The 27,217-nt window shown below is 33.8% G+C and overlaps 1 protein-coding gene and 2 long non-coding RNA genes across 5 annotated transcripts; 2 read left to right on the forward strand and 1 right to left on the reverse strand.

Moving 5' to 3' along the window:
* Positions 1 to 1,695: 1,695 nt before the first annotated feature.
* On the forward strand, positions 1,696 to 3,925 carry LOC113717832 (uncharacterized). Its single transcript, XR_011825069.1, has 2 exons — positions 1,696 to 2,372; positions 2,873 to 3,925. It is a non-coding gene; the product is annotated as an uncharacterized lncRNA (long non-coding RNA).
* An 11,265-nt stretch (positions 3,926 to 15,190) lies between these two features.
* Positions 15,191 to 16,277, forward strand: LOC113717922 (acidic endochitinase-like). The gene has a single exon (XM_027242771.2). The coding sequence runs from the start codon at positions 15,245 to 15,247 to the stop codon at positions 16,166 to 16,168; it is 924 nt and encodes a 307-aa protein (XP_027098572.1). The 5' UTR covers positions 15,191 to 15,244; the 3' UTR covers positions 16,169 to 16,277.
* A 6,137-nt stretch (positions 16,278 to 22,414) lies between these two features.
* Positions 22,415 to 25,730, reverse strand: LOC113718879 (uncharacterized). Of its 3 annotated transcripts, none has more exons than XR_011824928.1 (3): positions 25,072 to 25,728; positions 23,792 to 24,842; positions 22,415 to 23,676 (listed from the first exon to the last, which is right to left on the reverse strand). It is a non-coding gene; the product is annotated as an uncharacterized lncRNA (long non-coding RNA). The 3 variants fall into 3 exon arrangements; XR_011824929.1 differs by having other exon boundaries at positions 23,792 to 24,063; positions 24,710 to 25,714; XR_003454652.2 differs by having other exon boundaries at positions 23,792 to 25,730.
* Between the last annotated feature and the right edge of the window lie 1,487 nt (positions 25,731 to 27,217).

A 27,217-nucleotide genomic window follows, 5' to 3' on the forward strand; every position in this document is an offset into this window, starting at 1 on the left:
ATCAAAGTTGGATATTAAATTTTTACCATTCATATAACATCAACTAATCAATAAAAATCTACAGTTCTCACAAGTCTTTGCCAAAATTTCCACGTCAACTGGCATGTCAACTATGGAGATGATCTTTTTTTCCACATTTAAGGAATCCTAGTTAGGATTGCAAACAAATCGAGCCGCTCGCAAGTCGAGTTCGAGCTGGCTCGAGTCGAAATCGAGCTCAAACTCGAGCTCAAAATATTAAGCTCGTTAACTCGCGAGCCGGCTCGCGAGATCGAGTATATATATATATTTTTATTTTAAGTATATATATATATTTTTTTTTTTAAGTATATATATTTTTTTATTTTTTAAATTTTAATAATAAAATTACATATATATCCTTAATATTTTATTTATTTATTAAGAAAAAAATATTATTTTATTTATTTTTTTAAAAATAAAAAAAAATTTATTTTTTTCGAGCTCGAGCTTGAAATTGTCAGCTCGTCGAGCTCGAACTTGAGTTCGAGTTCAATAAAATTATGTCGAGACTCGGTTCGATTAGGCCAAAACTCGACTCGACTCGGCTCGTTTGCAGCCCTAATCCTAGTCAAAGGAAAAAAAAGAAAGACAACCTTTTTGCCCCTTGCATTAATTTTGGAAGACATATAGATGTTAAAGTCTTTCATATTGTTTAATCAAATCAATCTTTTTGTTTCCATTCTTCTTGTTTGACAAGCCTAGCTTTTCATCTTTCATTTATTTCTCTAAAACTTCTACTCACATTTGATTTTTTTCTAATCAACTCTTTTCTTGTTTTCTAACATTTTTCTTCTTGATTTTTCCACGACTTTTCCCCCTTAATTTCCAATGTAGAGACATACACTTACCTTCCTCTTTATCTGGATTTTCATCTTGTAAGAAAACATACTTAAATTTGTATCACATAGTCATTAATTGAATTATGAAATCGTTGGCTTTCGGCAAGAAAGTCATGAAATTTGACCATTTTGCTAGTCATGCCATCATGCAGACCCCCAAAATGCCCAGAAGGAGACGGCGTACTGTCAAAATTTCCAATGAAATTTCACCAATTTGCTTGCGCGTCATCAAAGTTGGATATTAAATTTCTCTCAAATCAACTGATTAATAAGAATGTTTTAGTTTCCACAAGTCTTTGCCAAAATTTCCACGTCAACTGGCGTATCAAATATGGAGAACCAATAGGAGTCACCTATCGTAGGAAGGTACGGATGTTCCTTCCTGCCGGAGGAACGCGCGACGCAAAGATCTATTGATAGCACATCATGGAAGAATTCTCAGCGAAGGCAGGCCCATGTCTAAATTCTCACGGCAAAGAAGAAATATTTGATGTGATTTGTGGCAGGCTCCAATGATAAATGAATTTTCTATGAGTTTTTTATTGTTAATGAAAACAAAACAAAATTTCACATTATAATTTTTAAATTAGTAGTTATAATTCTTAAGGTTGATTATGTTGAAAAGCAAAATGAGCAGTTATTTTAACAATTAGTATTCAGGTAGTTAAACTAAGAATCTGCCCTTAATAACTTTAAAAAATGAACTTCTTGATCGAAATATCTAAGAATTGTATATTTGGATCTGAATTGAAGTTAAAATAGCATACCTCAGTCCCATAATAGTATATATATACTTCCCTATCGTCAGTTCTATTTGTAAGCTTAGTCAAAAGAAATGGAGAGAGCGTTCAGTTACATTCCTCTGGGAATTTTATTAGCCAGTTCTCTGGCAGTCATGGCAACAACCAATATTATTACTGATAAATCTGCCCTTGTGGCTTTAAAAAACCACATAATTTCTTATCCTTACTTAATCTTGGCCAAAAATTGGTCCAATTCATCCTTTTGAAATTTCTTGTGACTCTAATCGTCAAAGAGTGGTGGCCTTAAATATTTCTAACATGGGTTTTGAAGGCACAATTCCTTCACAACTAGGAAACCTCTCATTTCTTGTTTCTCTCGACATAAGCAACAATAGTTTTCATGGTTATCTGCCAAAAGGGATGTCTCACTTGCGTCAACTAAGTTTCATGGCTTTGAGCAACAATAATCTTGCCGGAGAAATTCCATCATGGTTGGGTGCCTTGGATAGACTTCAATACCTATCCTTGAGAAAAAATTCTTTTCTTGGTGATCTTCCTGCCAACATATGCAACAATCTTTCAAATCTAAAAGAGGTTGATATGTCTTCCAATCAGTTAAGCGGTGAAATACTACTATCAGATTTATCAAATTGCTCCAGATTGGAGTCGTTATCTTTGTCATACAACCAGTTCAGGGGGTCCATACCTAAAGAACTTGGGAGGCTAAAAATGCCTGAGGTGCTACATCTTGCGGTTAACATTTTAGAAGGTAATATTTCTTGGTTAATTTATTCCTTTACTGGATGCCATATTTAAATTTGTTCACTGTAGAATCATATTTCTTGTGCTACAATCTCTTGGTTGTTGCCAATATATTTCGGTGGAAGTATATGACATGTCGATGTTAACTGTTAGGAGGCATTAATTGGCTTATGCTATAACATAATAGCTTGTCTGGATCTCTCGGGCAAAGTTCACGTGACCTGCTTCTTGAACTTGGAAGCTCATATCTACAGATAAACAATTTGGATGGTCAAATACTAGAAAGCTTTTCCAAAAAATTCCCCGATTTAAATTCTTTACATAGGGATCAATAAATTCAATGGGTAAATGCCATGGGGACTGGAAATTTAATCCATGCTTAAGAAGCTGTATCTAGATGATAGCTAATTTGATAGGTATGCTGATTTTCAATGAGCTGTAGTCCTAAATTTGGTGTAACTTTTGAAGTATATTTAATTGAGATTGATTTTCTTCATGAATTGATAGGTCTGATTCCAAACGAGATTGGCAACTTGTTCAAATTGGAGAGTCTTGACTTGGGATACAATAGGTTAAGTGGTTCAATCCCAGTTGGGATCTTCAACATCTCAACCGAGGGTACTTGACCTTTTTGACAATAATTTATTTGGCGTTCTTCCATCAAATGTGCGCCATGGCCTACACAAATTGGAAGATATTTATCTTAGAAGGAATAACTTCAGTGGAACCATGCTTACCTCTATTTCAAACGGTTCGAAATTAACCGAAATATATCTTGGTGTTAACAAATTCAACGGTCGAATTCCCAATTCCATTGGAAATTTGAGACACCTCGAAGTTATATATCTATCTCATAGTGATTTGACAAGTGAATCTTCATCTTAAAAAATGAGTCTCTTCACTTCCCTTATAGGTTGCATCTCTTTAAGGGAGATCTGGGTGGCAAACAATCCATTAAATGGGTTCTTTCGAGATCCATTGGGAATCTTTCTATTTCTGTTGAAACGTTGAATGCAGGGAGCTGTGGGCTCAAGGGAAACATTCTAGACAGCATTGGAAACTAGAGCAATTTAGCAGATTTAGATCTATGTGACAATTGCTTGACTGGCTCAATTCCAAATACGATGTGTGGTTTACAGAGTTTGGAGTATTTATACCTAAGTCAAAATCAGATTAGCGGTTCAATTCCAGGATGTTTCAATAATCTTAAAGATCTCTTGGAGGTCAACTTGTCATTGAATTTCTTGAGAAGACCTTTGGCTCCAGAGATGGGAGAATTAAAGAATTTGACAAAGTTAGACTTGTCAAACGATCAATTTTCACGTAAATTTGGAGTTTAGAGAGTTTGGATCACCTTTCTTTAGCAAACAATAGCTTGCAAGGATCAATTCCGAACAAACTTTGATTTAGTACCTTTGAATTTGGGCCTAAAAAACTGTCCCATTACAAAATAACCTCTCCGGTTGGATTCCCAATGTCTCATATACTTAAATGTTCTCTTTTCAAGAATTAAGTTGTGACTCATGTACTCTTACTATGTAATGAATTAAGACTTGTGTAGATTTGCTTGATTCCAATATCCACCATACCATAGCTATTCTAAACAATAAAATGAAGGACAATAAAGGTGCACATGCATATATTTATTGTGTCAGAACTATTCTAATTTTTTTAAAAATTCAATTAGGAAGTGAAACTTTTCCCTAACTAGCAAAAGATATTAACAAAATAATTTTTAAAAATTACTATGTTAGCCCATGGAAAAAAATTAGAGTAGTCCCTTTCATTTAAGGTGATGGTAATTTTTTTTCTTGTGAATTCAAAAAATATCTGGCCTCCTGGAAGGCACGTTTTCTTTTACCAGTGAAAAATTTGTAATTTTTTTTTAAAAAAATGCAGTACATTTTTTCTTTATCAGTACCGTCACTCTCACTTCATAATTGGAAAACTACAGTCGAAAAGCATTTGGTATCATAATTGAAGACTAAAGAGCTATTGTTATTTTCTTGTTGCTTTGATGAAAATAATATGACAGACATGCCTTAATTTTGATAAAAATGGAAAGCCGCTGCTAAAACAAGGTTACAGATATTTGCAGCAAATGATTGACACCAATTCACTTGTTCTTCGGCATGAAGTTCGTGTCATGGAATATGGAGAATAACGGTGATTAAAACCACGGATTAAATGACTATTAATTTAAGTACGCATGAAACATTACGTTGAAATAGAGTAGTGAGACATCAATCTTAATTTTTGGATCTTTTAACATTATTTTGTCCATGACTTATCTTTCTTAAAGGCTTGGAGGTGGCAAAGGTGAAGTACACATATACAACATTAATATCAGCTAAGAATTATATCCTTATATTATATAAGAATGAGTTATGATTAAAAGAGGTTTGAATTTCAACCGTATGGATAGGGATTTTTTGAGAATATGAAATGTTGCATAGTATTTTTAAAATTTTTTGGTACAATTGAGAACAGCATGTGTTTAGGTATATTTACCAAAATGCCCTCATTTTGATACATTTAAATTTTTTATTTATGGAGACATTTGGGTATTTCTAGAATATGGAATTATTTTGCAACCGTTTTTGCATCGAGTACATCTCATATAAGTTTATGTGTTGGTATAATTATTAAAATGGTGTTACAGACACATTTAATTTAAGTGCAGCTTTTGTTGTGCAATTAACACAAAAACAAATTAACATGTTGTGCAATTAACACGTTGCCATCACTAGTCATTGGAGAATATTCCTCTATTTGAAACAACTTTTGTCTGCTCTTTGATGATTTTCAACTGACACTTGTAGGGGTCTTTCGAGAATGATAAAATTGTAATAGCATTGATAAAACAAAATATACAAGTGTGTATTACAATTAGAATGTACTATTATACCTTTGTCATAGTTGATGACCATTTCTTTCCACAGTATACTATTATTTGTTCAATGAAAAATCCTCTCTAACCACATGCACCAAACAAAGGGGTTTGAATTTCAACCATATGGATAGAAATTTTTTGGGAATGCGGAATGTCGGGTAATTTTTTAAAAATTTTTGATACAACTGAGGGTAGCATGTGTTTAGATATATTTATCGAAATATCTTCATTTTGGTACATTTAAAACTTTTGTTGGTATAATTACTGAAATAATGTTATAGACACATTTAATTAAAATATTTTTCATACAATATATCAAATATTTTAAAAATATTTATAGTAAAAGTTTTTCATATAGACTACCATAGTAAAATTTTTCAAAAATATCTCCCAAAACAACTAATCAAAAAATACTATCATAGTTATTTTAAAAAAGTCTCCTACTCGAGTATACCACATTCGGACCTAATTTCAATTTCAATATAATTTTGTTCTTATACGAGGATCGTGGAGTGGATCGAGAAAACGGGTCCTAGAGTTTCACAGTCTAAATTACTTAAGTTAGATATGGAGTATCCAGCATTTTTATCCATTTGGTATATATATATATATATATATATATATATATATATATATATATATATATTTGTCAATACAGAGGGTGTCCGGGTCAATCCGTAAGGGGCCCGACTAATCCCTCTGTACCTATGTACCCTGCCCCCAAGAGCATCCAGGCGATTTGGGAAGCCAAACTCGAACTTGTGCCACCACGAGGAATACCCCATGGATTCACCAGCTGAGCTGACCCTGAATGGCTTATCCATTTGACATATGACTAATGTAATTCTATCATTAATGCAGATAGCAGATTTAATAAAAATGATGATGTTTTTAATTAAAAGAAAAAAAAGTAGGATAAATATTGAAAAGCGTATAAATGGGATTGGTCTAAATTGGCGATTAGGAACCACAAACAAACAGAGAAACAAATTATTTTAGCGGGTACTCTTTTATTTTGTCAGAAACGATAGAGATATTTTAGCGGGTACTTTGTAAGGCCAAACTGGAATACAAACTTATCACGTAACCATGAGAGTCACGTTTATTTTTTGTTTTTCCTTTTTGTCGTGAGAGGCAAGTTGAGACACGTCTCAACTTATTCCATCCTAGTATATTTATTTTATATATAACATAAGAACGAGTACTTCTTAGTGTAGCTGCTTTCCGTGCGGCCACGTGATTGTTGGGAGGAGAAGTTTGCATTTATTTTGCTTCCTTGAATGGATGGAATAGATAAGAGTGGATGGAAATGGATAACAGTGGATTCTTTGGATAAGAATGGATGGAAATGTAAGTGGATGGAAATGAATAAGAATGGATAAGAATATTCCGTTGTTATGGATAAGAATGGATGAAAATGGATAAGAATGGATGGAAATGTAAGTGGACTAGGCCTATCAACAGTTTGGATCTAAATTCAAATTCGGATCAGATCCGTCAAATTATTCCGGATTCAGGTAGGAATTTAATTTCGTTACCCGAACTCGAACCCGGATCCATTTTGTCAAACAAAAAAATATCGGATACAGAATATAGTATTTCGATCCGTATCCAACTCGGATCCGGATATAAATAGATTAATAATTTAAATATATATATATATTTATCAATATAATTTAATTTGGGTGATGTATTTGAGTAAGGTTAATTTGATTTCTTTTCTTGTTTGATTTTTTTTTTGTATTAGTTAGAAATTAGTTTACCAATGATTTTTTTCTCATTTTTTTTGCAGAAAATTGTGAAACTTGAAATGATGTATTTGATATTTAATATTTGAATGGACCATTTAGAAGTTGTAATTTGTTGTAATTTGTTGGATTTCATATTGATTTTGTCGTTTTGCAATGACTTTTGTAAATAGATTTGTGGTACACTTTAAAATGATTATTGTGAGTGATTTGTGATTTAACTTTGTAATTTGTGGCTTAGATTTGTGATTGGCTTTGAACGTCTTTGTAATTTGCTGCAAAACATGTTTCATTTTAAATTCTTGGCAAAATAGGTTTCGTTTTTAAATTGTTACAAAACAAGCTTTGACAGGTTTTTTTCCGAGTCAGATTCGAATCCGAGACCCGTCGGATCCAAATCCGAAACATAGAGTAGAAGACCTGCCGGGTAAATGGGCCGAATTCGAGTCCGATGTAGTATGCCAGGTCCAGGTTCGAAATAATGAATTTCGAACCAGACCCCGCCCGTTGATAGGCCTAGCTACAGCATAAAGGGTAGGCAATGTTTTAAAACTCGGACCGTTAATTGAACTGGTGAAGTGTTCGGATCAAGGTTCAATCGGTCGGACCGGTTCAACCCTAGTTCAATGAATTTTTTTAAAAATAATTTATATAAATATATATATATGCACAAAATAAGACATGCAATGGACTAATTTAAAACTTTATATGATGAAAAGTTTACTATTTTTGAATAACTTGAATTTTAAAAAATAAATTTTTGAAATTATAAGTTGAAACAAATAAATTTCATCTCAATATCAATTATATCTACCAAAAAATAATCTTAAATCTAACCCAAAAATACCACAATATTTTGAAATTATACAAAATTCATGTCTATGAGAATTTAGACATTCTGAGTTTAAATTTTAATTTACGTTTTTTTGGGATTTAGAGATTGCAACTAAAAAAAAGGAAATTTGGAGTTCGAAGGAAGTTAAGAGAATCGAAAATAGAAATATAAACTTCATAAGAAACAAAAAATGAGATAAAAGTGAATGGTTGTGGCATTTAATAATTAGTCTTTACAGTTAAAGAAAAATAATTCTTTTTTAATTTTTTTCAATTTAATGGACAAAAACAAATTAAAAATGGAAGAAAACATCAATAAATTAAAACTAAAGAGGTTTGATTAAAAAGGGAGTAACAAAAGAAAAGAAGAGGGAGAGAGAGATAGAGTTGAAAATTTAAAAAAAAAAGAGTCATGAGATGATGAGATTTTGTAAGAAAAATTGAGAAAAGAAAGATGGATGTTTGTTTTATATAAATAAGTTATCAAAAAAAGGCTAATAAAATGGAATGGTATAATCGTTAATACATTGGTTTTCTATCACAAAGGTCTTGGGTTTGAACCTTGGTAATTGTATTTTTGCAAAACTTAAAAAAAAAAAGGGGAAAAGTTGAAAACTGAAAACCACCGGTTCATCGATTTTAACGGGTTTGACCGATTTTGACCGATTTTGATAAAGTCAACCCCAGTATAGAACCGGATCTGGTTCGGTTTTCAAGTGTGTTTGGATTGTAAATTATTTGAGATAATTTTGTGAAAAAAGTACTATAGCACTTTTTTGATATGATGTATGTGAGAAAAAAAAGGTGATTGAAAAATGTATTGATGATGTAAGCAAGTCAGTGTATGTACATAAGGTGTAAATAATGTGTAATAATTTCCAATCCAAACACACTAAGTCCTGAATTACTGGCTCAGGGAGACACAAATTAGGTGTTGGTAGGGATTGGAATAGTGTAGTTTACGGTTTCCACATTTTTACTTTACTTAAACCCATCTTTGTCTACCTAACCGGCATGGTCCTGGAAGACTTTGTGTCTCAATTGTCTTGGGCCATCCAGCTTTTTTTTCAAAATTCATCATGATGTGATGTTTACTTTTTTGAATCAAAATTTTCTTATATATAAGAGAGAATACCCAATTATTTGAGCTTTTTTTTTTGTCACTCGTTAATTATCTACTCTACTCCTACTCCTACTCTAATGTGTGTGTATATATATCCTTATACTATATAAAATTGAGTTTTGATTAAAGAATAGGTTGAATTTCAACCGCATAGGTGGGGGCTTTCTGGGAATGTGAAATGTTGTGTATTAGTTTAAAAAATTTAGGTATAAGTTAAGGAAGCATGTATTTGGGTATGTTTACTGAAATGACCCCATTTTAATACATTTAAAGTTGTCATTGATGATGCATCTGGGTATTGATGGAATGTGTAATTAGTGTGCAACCGTTTTTGCATTTTGTACAACTCATATATGCTTGTGTGTTGGTGTAATTACCGGAATATCCCTTAGCTACCAATAATTCCCCTTTTCAGCCGCAAATAACCGTTTGAGATGTTGCTTTGTCTGAAACATTTGAATGGCAATCGAGTTTAGGAAATAAGCCAACAATTTCTCTATCAATGGTAGGAACCCATTTCTCTATCATTTATAATCTGCATTTATGAGCCACAAATGTTGGTCATTTTATCCCCTTTCAGTTTCAGGAGTTAAGGTTTCCCTTTTTGCTTTTGTCTACAACGATTTGCCTCATCGTTTTCTTTTCCATCCGAACTCAACTCTGAAATTACCTATTATTTCGTCATTAATTACACCCAATTCAATTCCCGAACCGTTGGTATCTTAATGCCTAAACGGTTGATTATCAGTTTCTCCCTGTTCACATTCTAGGATTGGGATAATTCTACCTGGTTTCATACTAATCAGCTCAGAGTGCTCTTCAGTCCCATCTACTCCTGGTGGTTCAGTGTGAGGTTAGATTTCACCCCCCCCCAATTTTTTAGTTCCTCCCTTAATTTTGTCGGTGTGTTCTTAGTACCTACAATTAGCGACTCTTATTGCGTTGCCTAGCTGCAAGATAGCATTTTTCGCATTACCTAACCCCAATTGGTCTGAGTTGGTTATAATCTTATAGGTTTGGAGCAACAGCAAGAAAGAGCTCTCGGTGGAGATTCTGGAATAAGGTTAGCTTTTTGTGTTGCTCTGCCTTTCTGCATTATCAACGACCTTCAATTTGACACAGTTTTATTGTAATGCTGTGTGAATTGATTGATTATATTGTTTATCTTTTTATACTAAGTTTTATTTCTTCTCACAATGTACTATTGTTTGTTCAACAAAAAAACCTCCTTCCCCACAGGCACTAAACACCCGCGCGATGCGCGGGCACTTCCCCCTAGTATATATATATAAAATAGAGTTGTACTCTAATACTTATCCGTTGTTTTTTACCTTTTTCTCATATAGCTATTTGACACAGTGAGTTTTCCACACTTTCTTTCTCAATGTCTACGTGCTCTTTGACTAGCTATTTTTTTCTCTCAATCTTCTTTGTCTGTATTCTTTTTTTCCCTTTGGATAATGTTTCCACAAATATCTTTAACTTAAAATTTATTATTATCCTTATCACATGTGTTGTCATGTTGAATTCTCGATATGCTTTTTCTAACAAATGTCTATCTCACTCTTGATGGTTCATTTTTAATGGACCCTATTAGATTTTTTTCAAATTAAATTTTGAGGAATCGATGGTATGAGAGAGGGAGTATAAGCGAGAGATTTCGGGTTCGAGACCTTCCACTTACCTGAAAAAAAAGTTTCATTTATAATTCTCTGCACAACTTTTACTATGAATTCTTAGCAATTGTATTTTTTTTTACCACATATGACTTTTTTTTTTTTTAGTGTAAGCGGGAGGATTCGAACCCGAAACCTCTTACTTACACTCCCTCCCCCGTACCACATATGACTTTATTAATTCTTTGGTGTTGTGTGTTTTATCAAATTATTAGGGGTTTCCCATGAGCACTTTTTCAAGATTAATTGTGATTTTTTCATAAGTGTTTTTTTTCCTTTTTTTTTTTAATTTTCATGCCAATTTCAAGATTAATTATGATTTTTTCATAAGTGCTTTTTTTTTTTGTTTTCAGGCCAAAATACATAATCTTTGAAGGAGTACTAAGGAAGTAGTTCATATGCAATTTTAGACTTTTCATGCTCAGAGAATTTCTAGAGTTTGAGAAGGCAAATTTTTTTTTCTTTAATTTTTTACGGTAGGTGGGAAGTTTCGAATTCGGGACCTTTGACGTATATTCCCTTTTCCTGTACTACCCAACTTATCCCTCTTCCTCAACCCAAAAAAAATAGCAAAAACAAGTTCATTGTCTACAACATGGTTGGATGCATGGTGCACAAACCCCAAATCCAAAACTAGTCTTATTCAAGTATTATAGTTTTAAATAATTATATTTGGGATTAAAGGGAATTTTTCATTCCATTGGAGGTGTTTTAAAGTTAGGAGTTTGTAGTAATTATGTGGTATAGAGAAATTATACAAAGCTCTTTTAACATAAAAAAATATACTTTAATATGGTTGAAAATCATTTTGCTTACATATATAATATATTCATATTTTTAGAAAACATTTTCAAAATTTTCATGGTGAGGCTATTTATTTTGGCCTTTTGTTTTGGATTTAGCTAAATTATTTTTGCCTTTTAGTTATCACAAAGCTAGCATGAAGAAGTAAAATAGTTACAAACAAATATTGTTTATTCCTATATCCTACATCAAGGGGATTGGTCACGAAATTCTTAGCAAATAAGTCCAAATGATTTTATGTCATAAATTTCATGTTACTACAATAGGTTGTCAATTGTCATTACTAGATTAGAGCAAAACACTGAAGCAACTTCCTGATTTAAGTTTTTTATTTTTATTTCCTCATTAAGCTGTTTACTTTTAGTTTCACTGAATCTTACATGACTATTTACCTTTTGATTGAGTGATGATTGGTATCAAACACTATAAGGTAAAGATGCAAAAGTTATACATGTGGAAAGAATATATATAAGAATGACATATTTCATTTTTTTGGATATCGCTTCCAATCAACGATAATGGATTGTGCAAATGCACAGGGTTTAATCTAGTTATACAATAAGTGCTAAAAATTTCAGGCTTTTGTGCGCAAATATTTAGATTTGCTGTGCAATTTCCCACAAAGACGTATTCTCAAGCGTCGTTAGATGCGGATTAGCTTGACACTGATGGAAGTTCCAGAGATTACTTGTTAATTGAAACATACATCAATGAGGTCTTCAATGAAAATGTACATCTGATGAACAAATTACTTGAATGCTTTCCCCTTGATTCCTAAATTTCAAAATGAGACACTATGGTCCCAAATTAGTCTTTAAAATATAAAATCTGTTTCATTTGAGGTCTAAAATACAAAATCTGTAGATCTTGCTACTTGCAAACAAAGGGCCTGTTTGGAAGCTCAGATTTTTCACAAGTTTGTATGCTACTAGTTTTTTAACAACTTTTGCTACAGGAACCCAAAAAACTTATCAAAATTTTTAACCTACACACTTCAAAATACCCAAAACTTACAAAAAAAAAATAAAAAATTCCCTTCCCTTTTTCTTCTTCTTCCTCCCCCATCCCAACCCACCACCACCTCCGGCGCCGTTTCCTTTTTTTTTTTTTCCCTTTCTCCCACTCCCCGCCATCCTCCTCCTTTACCCAGTTTGTATGACCCCTTTTTTTTCATCCCTCTCCCTTTCCCCCACTCCTCCCCGACCACCCTTCCCCTTCCCCTCTGGCCGATCTGGTAGCTAGACTAGATCACACCGGGGTCATTTCTTTGCACCAGATTGCGGGGAGGGCGAGGAAAGGGGAAGGCTGAAAATTGCAAAAAAAAAAAAAAAAGTTTCTGCTGGGCATTGATTGCGCCTTGACTGCCGGGCGAGGGAAGAGGGAGGGGGAAGGGCAGAGGGGAGGAGAGGGGGAAAGGGAGGAGAGGGGTGGCGGGTAGGAGATGGGGAGAGAAAATGCAAAAAAAAATATATATATTTCTACTGCAGACTGCTTGATGCAGTTTCGAGAGAGGAACAGGGGAGGGAAGGGGGAAGGGGAAGGGAGAAGAAGCGGGAAGGGAGGAAAGAAAAGATAAAAAAAGAAAAAAAAAGAAAAAAGAAAAAAGAAAAAGGAAAAAAAAAGAAAGAAAATGAAAAGGAAAAAAAGTTTTTTATCTTACAAGTTTTTTTACAACTTCTACAGTGATCTACAGTAAAGTTTTAGATAAACTTCCAAAAAACTCAGATTCCAGACGGGGCCAAAAATATAACCCAAAATTTAGGTTGGGATTCGAGCTATATACAGAAGGACTTTTTCAAATGGATCAACTTTTTTCCTTTTTGTTTTTCATTGCAAACCACTCTAATCCTAATGCGACTGGGCCGGCTGGGCCGCCCTTTCTAAGGGGAGAAAATAAGAAAAGAAAAGCAAAATAAGTTAAACAATCGATTTCTGATAATGACGAGACACGTTAATCCTCCAAGCAACATCCCCAAGGACTTGATGTGCTTTTTTCTAGTTGTAGGAAGAATGCTCGTACCCTTATAATGAGTTTGGGTTCAGAACCTCATTTACTATGTGTACTAAAAAAAATTGATAAATTGTATGGAGTTAAATCATTGATATCATGGTATGCAAGACACTTCAGTTGTCCCAGTGGATATAAAGCTATGGGGTAAAATATGTTAGCAATGATTGATTATGTGGATGCACATAACGGTATATGATGTAACGAACTGGCCATTGAAATGATTTAACTTGTAGATGAGCATGCAAGAAAACCCATGTGATTAATAGATATATAAACTTGGAGTTGCAAAGTTTCTCTCCTATTAAGTGCTCTTAAATTTTTTCAAGGGTAAATTATGCATAACCCCTTTTAGTTTCATACCTTCTCACATGGCCAGCTAACAATTTAAAATATCTACGTCAACCCACTATTTTTTCATGCAAACTAGAAACTTGACGAAAAATAGCCTCTGTAATATTGTTAGTTGAAATGTGAGTATTGTTCTTACTTAAGTACTAAATCAAACCACAGCCTAACCACCAAGCAAAAAATCACAAGCGAATTATATGGATAAATGCAAAAACTACAGGGGACGAGTGACTATTCATACCGATCGCAGGTCAATTAAGTGCCACGATTGATTATTCAATCGCTATAACCGATGATACTTTTCATCTATTTTTCACTTTTTATAAAACCACAGTGGCGATGTGAATGTTCTAAAGCTTTGGGAGGAGCATATATATTAATATGCACATATTTTGGGAGGTTATATATAATTTACCCTTATTCTTTTTAATGATGTGGAGAAAATTTTGACTTCTGCAAAGGTGTATTAATTAGACCTAGACATCAATTTTTCGACTTCCATGTTATGCATGACGGTTACTTTCTTACCCAATTACATATTCAACCCAACATTGTTAACCGTTATCAGGCCTTTAAAAGTAGGACCAGACTGCTCTCTATTGTATTGAATAGAACTTACTCTTCATTATATCCTAATAAAATTAATTTAAATTTTTTTGCAAGTCAACACCTTTCACAATATGTTCATCATTTGTGCAAGTTATACATAAGATTACATTCATGTGAAATTGATTAAGTTTTTCCCTCTTATTCATCATTACAAATTTTATTACAATTTTAAAAATTACAATTTTGACTCCGTTTTCACCGTTCAAATATTTCATATAAATTGAATGTCAAACTATTCTTAAAAGAATATTATCTTTTAATATGTTGATCTAAGAATCTAAAATGGATAATGCTTATCAATAAATAATATGAGTTTCCATCTCAAAATTAATTGAAAATGGGTAGTAGTCCAAGAACTTACATGTAAGGTAGACCTAATCCGTGTACTTAATTATAAATGAACCTTGAGATCCTAATAAATTCTTGATCGTATATGGAAGTAGTATTAATTGATTTATGGCAATACCTCAACTCTCCACATTTGTATATTATTATATTATTATTTTAACTATTTTATTATATTTAATTTTATAATTGTTATAATTATTGTTATAACTACTGGTAATTTTTGTATTCGACTTTTTGTATTTTTGTTCTACCGAAACAACAGGTACAATAATAGCATTCCCCAGCAAAATTAAACACGACAGTGATGCCATGCCATTCACGTTTTTTTTCACAGAAATCGTACTATTCACGTTTTCATGTACGGATGTTTGGATTTTCTGGATGCTGAGCATCCACTTGACATAAACTCATCTATAAAATGGTCCATCACTGTGCGACTAAACTCATCAAAGCAAAACCACAAGAAATCACTGAAAAGACAAAAAATGGCTCTCTCCTTGCAACCGCTCTTCTTAGCAATAACGTTCCTGTTGATGGCATCTCTGATCGGGTCCTCCGAAGCTGTTCGAATTTCCACCTATTGGGGCCAAGACGCTACCGAAGGAAGCCTGAAGGAGTTATGCACTGAAGGTACTGTTCGCTACGTGAAAGCTCCTGTTCAGTACGTGAATATTGCCTTTCTGAGAAATATTGGTGGTGGCCGAACACCTGAATTGAGTTTAAGGCATTGTAATTCGACCACTTGCCCCTTACTAAGTTCGGAGATAGAACTTTGCCAGAGCCTAGGCATCCAAGTGTTAATTTCTCTTGCTGGAGCTCCGAACCTTTCTTCCACCGCTGAAGCTTACGAAGTGGCATCCTATATCTGGGACAATTTCTTAGGTGGCAGTTCAAGCTCTCGTCCATTAGGCGAAGCTGTTTTAAATGGTGTAGACTATCATATCCACTCTGGAAAGCCAGATTACTTGGATGATCTTGCTCGGGCACTGTCGGGATACAACACACCAGAAAATAAGCAGGTGTACTTAGCTGCTGGACCCGAGTGTCTTCTGCCTGACCGTTGGCTTGACGCTTCTATCAGAACTGGCCTTTTTGATTACGTGTGGGTGGAATTTTTCGACAATCCAACTTGTCAGTATACCCCAGACAATCTCATTGCCCTCTTCCAGAGTTGGAACGAGTGGGCTTCGTATCCAGGCGTTAATGCACTATTCCTGGGAATTCCTGTATCCCCAGAGGTCGCACCTGACGGCGGTTACATCCCATATGAGGTGCTAGTTAGCGTGGTTCTTCCCTTTGTGGAGACCTATGTCAACTTTGGAGGGATCATGCTTTGGCCCTACCGTCATCATCACCCACACCCACATTACAGTGAGAAATTCAGGGTGCAGTCCTATGCTGCTATCTAATCAGTTCCTGTCGTTATCTATTGGCAGATGAAATGTAGTCCTGGCTCTTCATGCCAGAGGCAAAAATGATAAATAAAAAATGGGTTATCAATCCCCAAATTTAAATAAATTGCTGAATGAAGCGGGATCATGTTTGATTTCGAATTTGTGTCTATTCTTCAGTAAAACATAATGCGAAAATTATGGTTGGTTCTATTTTTTCCTTGTTCTTCAGCAAAAAAGGAGCTGGAGAAGAAAAAAGAACATGCAAAAAGTAGTAGATGGAAGCCTGTTTCAATATTGATTGTTGAACATAACCTACGTGCTCAAAAAACTAAAAAGGAAAAAAATCATACCTATATTTTGCTTTCTGTGTCCTATGTATCTTTAGATATATATTTGTTCTCCAATATAAATATATTCCCATAAGAACCTTTATGTGTTTCGGCCTTTCGGGACAACTTGTATAAAAAAATGGAGTTCCTATAGCTCACTTCTCCTGGAGTACGTTTACAAAATTTAGGTGCAAATATAGTGCAAAATTGAGAGCTTTTTAAAACTTGGAAGCCTAAACAAAATTCTATTATCAAGCTTCAGGAGCGGGGAGGGAGGAGGAATGGGAAGTTTGGGGGGGTTTTTTTGGGGGGGGGGGGGGGGAGGGAGGGAGGAGGGGGTGGGGAGGGGGAGGCAGGGGTGAGGGATAATTGTCCTGAGTAAAGACCACGTGAATGAGGAGGAAATTCCGAGATGATGGCGTTTTCCTAAAAGATTTTCCAAATAGTAAAAGTTGTTAAGAAAATGCATTCAATTAATACAATCTTTCCAACACGCATTTACTAAATGCATTTGTTAAGAAATAAATATTTAGAAAAATCAAAGGATGCATTTGCTCAATGGAGCGGTTCTAGAAATAAGGCTTGCCAAGTTAAAAGTTTTCCAAACCCATTTGATTTTATTAGGGTACTTGTACTCTCACTACCTTTGCTCTTCTCCAGCGTCTCTCTACTTCTTCTCTTCTTCTCAAAAGGCCTTCCAAATCCATGTATACAATTTTTACTTTGGTTTTCTAATAAAGTCTCTTCTCAAATTTTTTTAGTGAGAGATCTCCGTTTCTCTTAGGTTTCCTATTGAGAAATTTCTATTTCTCCTTTGGATTTCTAGTGAAAATTTTCTGTCATCACTAGTGAAATTTTTGTTCAGTTTCTTTTTCTTATTTTGTTGGTATATCTGAATTAATTTCAGATATGGATATCAATCTTTATTTTTTTTAAAATCTTAGGTCTATTTCAATAGATTTCATAATAATTATTGGAGATTAAAGTAATTAATTAATAGATTTGGCAATTGCAACATGTACAGAAAGGAGTTGCAGAGAATTATCTTATTAGAAAACAATCCTGAAATTTCTTTGTATTTTTCATATTTATTCATAATTTTTCAGATTTTATTGTATCTGTTAAATTGCAGGCTTTGTTTGGCATCTTATTTTTATGGGTGTTTTAATAGACAAATTTTTAACAACTTTGTCTATGGAAACCCCAAAAATTTTAAAAATACACACTCCATAAAATTTTCCAAACACTCAAATACCTAAAAGGTTTTATAAAAAGTCTACAGTAGGCTATAGTAGAATTTCAGGCAAACTCCCAAAAAACACACCGTCGACACCAAAATTTTACCATTTTGTTTATTTATTTTTCGTTAAATTTTATTTTTATTTTTTTATTTTTATTTTCTTGATAAAAATCATCATTTTTAGAAAAATCGAAAAAAAAGAAGAGGAAGAAGAAAAGAAAGACAAAGTAAAACAAAAAAAAGAAGAAAAAAATAATAAAAAAATGGAGTCCACGCACGCGCGCTGGTTTCTTCTTCTTCGTACGAAGAAGAAGAAGCAGAAACAGTACAAGATTTTGCAACGGCAATTTGGATCCCATTTCCACCCATTTTCTCGCATTTTTCTTTCCCGTTAAGCCCCTCAGTACGATGCCACTGTTGAAATTTCTCGTCACTGTTGAAATTTCTGCAGCAAATAGGGCTCCTGACTTCACTCCAAAAATCCACGCAGCTTCCATCGATTCGTCAGGCTTCTTTATCTTTGTAAGTTCACCATCAGAGCCATATTCTGGACTTTATTCGAAGCCTATAGATGAAAGTTGTTTGTTTTTCTTTTTATGAATCTAGGGGGAAGCTTTGAGCGTTGAATCTTGTTTTTTTATTTTTATTTTTATTATTATTATTATTTGTTTCTGTTATCAAAAGGGAAGAAGAATGCATGAGAAATTTGACAAGATTTAAGTTTCCGTTAGTTGTGCATGTTTGTTGTCTTTGTTGCCCCCATTTCCTTTCTTCCTATTCATTTGTTTGCCCAAGAAGCTGCTTTCTTCAACTCTTTGTGGAGCCTTGTTGATGTTTTTGGATGATGCTGCTAGGAGTTTTTGGAAAGGATTCTGGTTTGATTTGTTCCATAGAGTAAGGTTTTGATTGCCTTCCTTTTCATGATGCAATATGCGTGTGAATGTTGGCTGATTAAATGAAATTCCATAGCAAACCTAGAAACCGCAGAGGAAAGCTTCGAAGGAGATGCATCAAAGTTTCTGAAATTTCACTTAGACCCCTTATTTTTTAAATAATTCCACCATGGCACAAAAATTCTGCCAATGAACCATTTCGAGTCCTTTTAAATTTTAATCATCTTATGGGTGTTATAATATATCTTTAAAGCAAATTATTTCTGGGATTTAGGGAATAATTAGGGTTAATGATTTTTTAGTTGATTTATCATCTTGTTGGATTTTGGTAAAATAGTTTAGGGTTTGAACTTGGTTTTGTTTGATTGGGTTTTGGAAGTGGGTTTTGATTTAATTTGATTGGGTTTGATATGGGTTTGGAGGGTTAAAATCCATCCATTTTGTTGGATTTATTTGGGTCAAAAATGTTGGACTGGCCCGTTCTTTTGCTTTGGACTTTGGTTGGGCCAATGGGAGTTCTAGCCCAAAGAAATAATAAGATGGCCCCAAAGCCTATTTTCTCAAGAAATCAGAAAACAAAAATTGCATTTCAGTCCCTGTACTTTTGAATATTTTTACTATGAGTTCTTTCAATCAGGTTCCTAATTTAATTATAAATAGGTCCCTAAATTTTATTTTTATTTCATTTTGACCCCTAAATTTTGTAATAATTGTAATTGTACCCTAAAAACTTTCTCAATTTTTTGCAAATAGGTCCCTAGCAGTTTAGATTTCTTAAATATAGGTCACTTTTCTGCTTTAATTGTTAATTATGCTTCATTTAAGTGATTTAATTGATAGATTTCATGATTATTTCCATTTCTTTATAATTAAATTGGTGTCTTGATCATTTTGTTCATTTTGGAGCATAAGTAGGATAAATTTCAGCCTATTTAATCACCACTTCAAGGAAGATAACCTCTTTTATTATTTTAAACTCTTTTATGTGCTCCAATGTGTTTTTATGTGTAATTGCATGTTTTGAGTGCTTTTATCTTTAATTAGTCGTTCTTATTCATTTTAAGTTTCATTTATTTTGTTTAATTTTGATGATTATTTGAGAGGCATTAAAATGTCAAGTTGTAATAGATATGTGTTCAAGACATGTATTTAGCTAGCCTATGTAATAGATAGGTTTTAATTTTTGCTAAAAGCGTATTTAGTTAGATAAATGTAATAGTTAGGTTATTATTTTTTTTTAGAATTCCTTCCTTTAGATTGTAGTTAGGACCCCGAATGTAATAGTTAGGCTCTTATTTTCATTTATTTGCTTGGGTGCTTGCATGCTTATGTGCTTATGTATTTACTTGCTTTTATTAGGGTTTTGCATCTATAAATTATGCTTATGTGTTATGTGATCTATGTGTTTTATGTGTTTACTTGTTTTAATTATACTTTATATGATTTATTTAGTTATAATAAATGTATGGCGTCACCACACTAGTCTAATGCTAGTGAAGACTTGTAGAGGTGGGCTAGTTCAATGCTAGACCATTTAGACTGTTTTCGCGCTAGATTCACATTCTTTGCGTGACATTCATCATATTTCATGCACGTTTTTCATTTTTAGGATCTTTTCACATCTTGCATGATATTTTCTTTATATATTATCCCCCTTTACCCCTATGTGTGCAAAATATGACATTTAGACTTGCATTCTATTTAGAAAATTAGAAATAAGCTAGTTCATTTGCTTGACTACATTAGAAGAGTCACCTTTCAAATATGAGAAATGGACGAGTATGGCTTCTTAACCTTAGCACGCTCGTATCTCTTCTATAAAAAGGAAAATCGAAATTACGAATCTTAGTCCCCGTACCCGTTACGTTGCATTCCTCTTCTTTAGGTCACGTATATTTATTTTAATTCTTCTTTCCTTCGAGTCTCATCTTTGCATATTCGTGACCTCTTTTAAGGATCATTTTGGACATCACAATTAATATGATTTGCAGCAATTAAACTTTGAAAAGATATTTCGACCCTCTCAATATCTATTAGGTCTAGATTTGCATCCATGTAGAAATATCCAAATATGATAAGTTTTATAGGTTATATTAAGAAAATTTTCGACTCAATCACGCAACTAACTTTGGCTAGGTTGAAAGGGTGCCTTAGATCAAATCTTTGCCTTCCCTTTCTTCAACCGTGACTCCTGAACTCTTTTATCTTGTTTTTTGAAGACCTGGATTTGTCTAAAAAGGGTTTTGTTTATTTTTTTTTTATTAAAAAACACATTTTTGGGTGATTTGGTACACTTTAACTCAATACCAAGTGGCGACTCCTATTTTTTCTTAAAGACCCTTTTTAGACTATTATTTTAGATCCAAATCGTCGCACTTTTTTTAAGTCTCATTTTAGGCCCTTTCCTTTTGTTTATTTTCTAAAATAAAAAACTCATTTTCCAAAGTAAAAAATTCATTTTTCTAACACCTAAAACCATTAGATACACAGTTTATTTTATTATTTTTCAAAAAAAAAAAATGGGGCACGACACACACAATCTAAATGGACCAGCAAATCTATTATTTTCAGTGCATGTTTAACTTACCATTTGTGTAGATTTATATGATGTAAATCAAATTGTGCTGGATGATTTCCAACAATCTATTAATGAACCATGTTATCCAAAATAGAATATATTAGGGCACTTGTAAGTCCTTCATTAACAAAATCTAGAAAGATAACAGTAGTATAGTTGAAATGATCAGAAGAGATTTCAAGAAAAGGAAAAAAATGATCAGTAGATCAAAACTTGTTGCTTTTCCCGATTCTGTATCGACGTGAATTCTTTTTTGGTCCAATGTAAAACTCTTAGCTATTATTATTCATAAAGCAAGAGAAAGTTAGCAATAGCGGCATGATACTTTTACAAAGAATCTGAGAGCAGAACAATCACTGAGCCCTACAGAAAAGCCAATGACGAAAGAGCCACCATAACTCAGCAGCGATAAGAGAAAGTACCATGGCAGTTATGCAGGTATTTACTACAGTTAATCAATTGTTGGGGTAAATATTTAGCCATACCATAATTATTTAGCTATGGTACGTGGTTAAATATTTAGCCATACCATAATTAACTGTGGTACAGTTAATTATTTATGCATGGTACAGTTAATCAATTGTTGTGGTAAAGATTTAGCCATGCCATCATTATTGAGTACGTGGTTAAAAAAAAAGTACTTTTGTTACAGTTTTCATTGAGAGGAGTAATAAGTATGAATAATATCGAATTAATTGTTGCATTTTGGTCAACTTTAGTGTTATACAATAATCAGTAATCACCTTAATCTTTATCTGTAAATGTGTAGTGCCCCATATATGTGTGTATATATATATATATATATATATATATATATATATATATAATTTTTTACATTGAGAACCCATGTAACATATACTTGGAGGCCATTTCTTTTATTACATGGAAATGTACATATGGAGAGAATATACTTCGAGTTATTTTATTTGCAAATGCAGAAGTTTTAAACTTTACTGACTGAAATGCCAATGTCATGATTGTATCATTGAATGCATATTGTTGGAAACTGTTGGCATATTAAATCGAATCGATGTTAGAGAACTAGAAATTTTCATAGTACGTATTAATTAACAGTATTATTGGAGTCAATATATGGTATTTTTACTATTTAGGAATCGGTATTCTATTAGGTAATTACTTACTGTGCTTGTTTCTTATTCATCAAATCATGTTGACCATACATAGGGTATAATTCTTGTGTTCACTTGAGAAGAGTGAAAATTTGAAAGTAAAAAAAATGGTAAATTTTATTGATTTCAGGAAATCAGGTTACACATAGATTCTCTTGACATATCATTATTGCACTCCTCTCCATAGTACATCCCTAGAAGTCCACAAATACATGCTATATGAAAATTTGGTAGGGATACCCGACTCTACCAACATCCTCCTCCAACTCTCCTCAGTCCTAGGAATTTTCTCCAAGAAACAGTTGCACAATGGACTATGCTAGTAATGGCGTCAAGAATACACACATCTGATCCCTGCTTTGATTGGAATCTAATTTCATTCCGAGCTCTCCAAATGGTATACACTGTCATTGCTAAAGTCATCCTCTTGAATTGATTGCAGAATGATTCTCCCGACTGGTGATGAGCAAGCCAAGCGATTTCACAGTCTCAAGAGAGTTTACTTCTAAATACACTACACATTTGCAGTTTTCGCTGAATTCTTTCTGTAACTAGACAATCAAAGAATAGATGATCCATACTTTCCACAGCCATTGCACAGCAAACACAAGTTGCTGATTCCACCTTCGAACCCCACTTCCTCAATCTACTGTTGTCAATTTTCTTTTACAAGGTAGCGATAAGATAAAGGAGCATCTTGATATATGATTCTTACCCCAAACCAGTTTGTACCATTCCACAGTTGGTTTGCTACCTTTGATTACCTTCAAAGCTAATTTAACAGGAAAAAAATACCAATATCACTTGCAGTCCATCTAGCTTGATCTTCGTTTCGTTGTCTGGCATAGGAACAAAACTTTCAAGTGTTAATTGCTCCAGCCATTTCACTCCCTTTGACATTTTCCTACTTTGAGGCCACTTTCATTTTCCATCTTCAATACACTTGGCCTAAGAGTTGCACCCAAAGCAGGATAGTAGATTTTCTGAAAACTACAAGAACAACAGTCGCACAAGAAGCCATGCATCATAACAAAAATTTGTTTGAAGACCATTCCCTATTACATTCTGAACAAAAGAGCGAGCTACCGGCCTTTGTTTCAACAATGTTCTCCTTATCCAAGAACAATTCCTTGGGATCTTAATACCCCAAAGGACCTCCTTTTCAACATGACTTCATGCACCTATTTCACCTATTAAGAATCTTTCTTGTTGCATATATTCCAAATGAGTTTCATTTCAAGACTTTGATTCCACAAGGACAAATCCATAGAATCAAATCCACCCTCTTTTTTTGGCAAACATAAGGATCCTTCCAACGTACTCTGCTGGCTCTGTATCTAGTTCTAACTTCACCTGCCCATAGGAATGATGCAATGATACAATTAATCCTTTTAACAGCAACTGTTAGAAGAATAAACACACTTGATGACCAATAAAAATGTATACTATTCAAGACAGACTGTATAACCTGTATTTTACCACCATAACTCAACTTTTTAGTAGCCCACCCTTGTACTTTCTGATGTAGCTTAGTGAAAATTAGTTCACAATCCTTCTAGGATAATCTGGATGTAATCAATGGCCGTCCAAGATACATCACTAGTGGTTCTCCTCTAGGCATTTTGAGTAACTGATGTGACGCCAGCAAAGAATATGTAACATTTCTGAAGATCTGGTTCCAACCCTGACATTTTCCCAAATTCCTCCATAGCAGTAGCAATAAGCGTAAAGGATCTCTTTCTAGCACCAGAAATTATAAAGAGATCATCAGCAAAAGTCAAATGTGTTAGCCAATCTTCTGGCAGTGGGGATAAAAATCAAACAAATTAAACAGAACACTGAATCCTTCCATTGCAATCACAAAGAGTTGAGGTGAAATGGGATCCCCTGCCTCAAACCTCTTTCATTGGGGAAACATCCAATAAGTCATCTATTGATATTGAGCGAGAATCTTCCAGTAGTGACACATAAAACCACCCATCTTGATCAGGTAATCTTAGCATTTCTAGCATAGAAAGAAATACTCCCAACATAGAGAGCTGTATGATTTCATAACATCTATTTTCAAAACATATCTGGGCTTACCCCTACTCCTTTGATATCCTCTCACCAGTTCATGAATTACCAGGACATTATCAATGATATGCCTGCCCTTGACAATGGCATTTTGAGTGTCACTGATAATACTAGGTAGGACACATTTCAATCTAGTATTAGAAGGAAGAGAGGTTTGGTTCTTTGCCTCCCTTGTTGCCACGTGGTTACCTAATAATTTGGGTAACATACATAAAACCCCCCTGTGGTTAAGGAAATCAACACGAAACTTTCTCATTATTTAGAAACGCCCACTTAACCTCCCTGTGCTTTGGACTTCTTAGGATTTTACCTGCTGATCGGCTGGGAAGCTAGTGAGTGATATTGACGCGATCTAATGGTCACTTGTGACTAGAAGAAACTAGTTTTCATTTCAATTTTGCCCTCCATGTCTCTTACAAATGAAACCCACCATAGTTGTAGTTCTGCAAATGGAAAAAATGGACAGAGAAATACAAAACTAAGACAAAAAAAGGTCAGAGTTTGAAAAAAACGCAAGGCTGAATTGGCAAATTTTGAGCACACCAAGTTTGGACTTTGCACAAAAAAAAAGAAAAAAAGAAATGGTGTTAGCAAGCTCCAGATTGAAGTAGTAATTGCTAGAATGGCGGCAGTAACTGTAAGGATAGAACAACAACTGACTAACTACTTTACCTGCCTCTTAAAATATTTCTCCTTTCTTCATCCAAATGGCGGTAATATTGTACTAACCAGAATTACTACTGGTGAAGTAGATTAACAAAATCTTCCGGATACAAGTGGAGACCAATCAGTGGCCAGCTGATTTATAAAATGAATGAACAAGGCAAGACGAAAACGAGACAAACTTAAGAGGAAATTTACAGTAGTTGTGGTATCAAAGGAGGAAGAAGAGAGAAGTTTAGTGGAAGGAAATGCTTCAAATGTTGTCCAGAAGTTTAGTTCTTGACTTAATTGGTAACCTTATCCATGGCATCTGATCCATGTTGCATCATTTTGGTTTCGTTAAAGTTACACATGTGAAAAAAATCAAACAACGTACCTATCCATATTATGCCAAAATTAGCTTTGTCTCTTGAGAGAAGTAGTTTATGGATTGTGAACTTCCCCAAAAAAGTAACTGAAGTTGCTCTTGCAGGTTTAATATAAATGAATATGTTTCTTTTGCTTCGGAGAAAAAAAAAATTGGTCTTTGTGGAGCACTGCTGCACTGATAAGAAAGAGACTACTTGTAAAATACCAAGTTATAGGTTTGAATATCAATCAAGTAATCGTAGGGCTACTGGTTTCACTCTCAAACCCTCCCTTTTCTTCTTCTTTTTTTTCTTTTTCTTTTTTGTTCTGTTGTAAGGTTTGAAGTTTTATATGTCGAATACAAACTAAAAGGTAATCCACCTCAAAAATTTTAAAATTTTTTATATCTGTATATATCATTGGCACACTCGAAAAGTCATATATATCGTGCTCATAAGAAAAAAACTAGTGTTTTAGGGGGAAAATTTATGGCACATAAACGGCATCCTGATTGAAAGACATAAACGGCCTGTTGCAAAGGAATGTATCCAGTTTGATTGTTTGTAATGGCAAAACCACTTTCTTGTGGTATGGCATCCTAAGGGGCCTCATGTACTGCCAAATTCTGGTCTTGAAGATTCATTACTGCTTGCCCAGCTTAAATGCAGGTTACACAGTCGATTGTGCCATAAGTAAACTTGTGCAAATTTATTCTAAAGTCCCCTGGTTTAAAGATGTTTGGGGTAAGGTAAGCATAAAGCCTTGTTTTTAGAGAACGTTTATTGACCATAGACAGGTTACTATCCTGGGAAATGGAGGTTGGTCCCTTGTGTAAAAAGAATATGTTGCTATGCTCTTGAAACTCTCTTACCTGATGTTTGGGAGTTGGTGCAGAAGTGTTGCTTGGTGTGTGGGAATCTGCAAACGCAATGGATGATTCAGAAATGTTCTCATAATTCGCTTATTATTGCTGTTCAAAGGGTAACTTTTGCAGCCAGGGTGTATAGATTGTGGCATTACAGGAGCTTTAGCATCTTTAAAAACCTTGTATAGCATCATAACTAATGTTGTGGTTGATTGCATTATGAAAAAGGTGGCTGGATGGATAGGGTTGAAGGCATCTCAGGAGGCTGTCAACCTTTGTGCAGAGTTAAATCTTGCTAGTTCTTGTATAGAATACTGGCTCTGAAGCCTCTTGATGATTTTGTAAGCAGTAGCTGATTAGCTATGAATTAGCTGCGAATAGCACGATTAATCATTAACACTTAACTGAAATAGCACTATCAAACATTAACACCCAAAAAATTCGGGAAAAAAAAATTGAACACCCAAAAATTTTTTTAAAAAAATCGACTAAAACTGAAAATAAAATCATGAAATCAGATGAAGGAGAACAATTAATTAATAAAAAATTGAAAAATTTTAACTCAAATGACATCAAACGAAACATCCACACAAGCAAAAGGAATACACGAAGACATCACTGTAGTACTTAGAAACCATTAAAAGAAATTGCATCTTAGAAATTTAGTACCTTAGAAAACTATGTTATGGAAAATATATACACGGACAAAGCACACATGAAATATTACTAATCTTCTATAAGTACAAACATATATGAATGATCGGTCTAGATTTAGCTATATATATGTACATATCCATCACTTTCGAAACAGCCAAAGAAAATAATTTTCATCCTACATTAACATGATTAAACTGCAGTTAATTACGTCAAAATTCAAGAATGTAATTTACAAATTAAGCATCGCAATGCAGAGCAGCCCTATAACAACCGAACCAAAACAAA

This window comes from Coffea arabica, chromosome 11e, assembly GCF_036785885.1.
Source record: "Coffea arabica cultivar ET-39 chromosome 11e, Coffea Arabica ET-39 HiFi, whole genome shotgun sequence".
NCBI classification, from domain to species: Eukaryota; Viridiplantae; Streptophyta; class Magnoliopsida; order Gentianales; family Rubiaceae; genus Coffea; species Coffea arabica.

What these genes read in the sequence shown, in the direction of transcription:
- LOC113717922 (XM_027242771.2), top strand. Translation starts at nt 15,245, where the DNA reads ATGGCTCTCTCCTTGCAACCGCTCTTCTTAGCAATAACGTTCCTGTTG.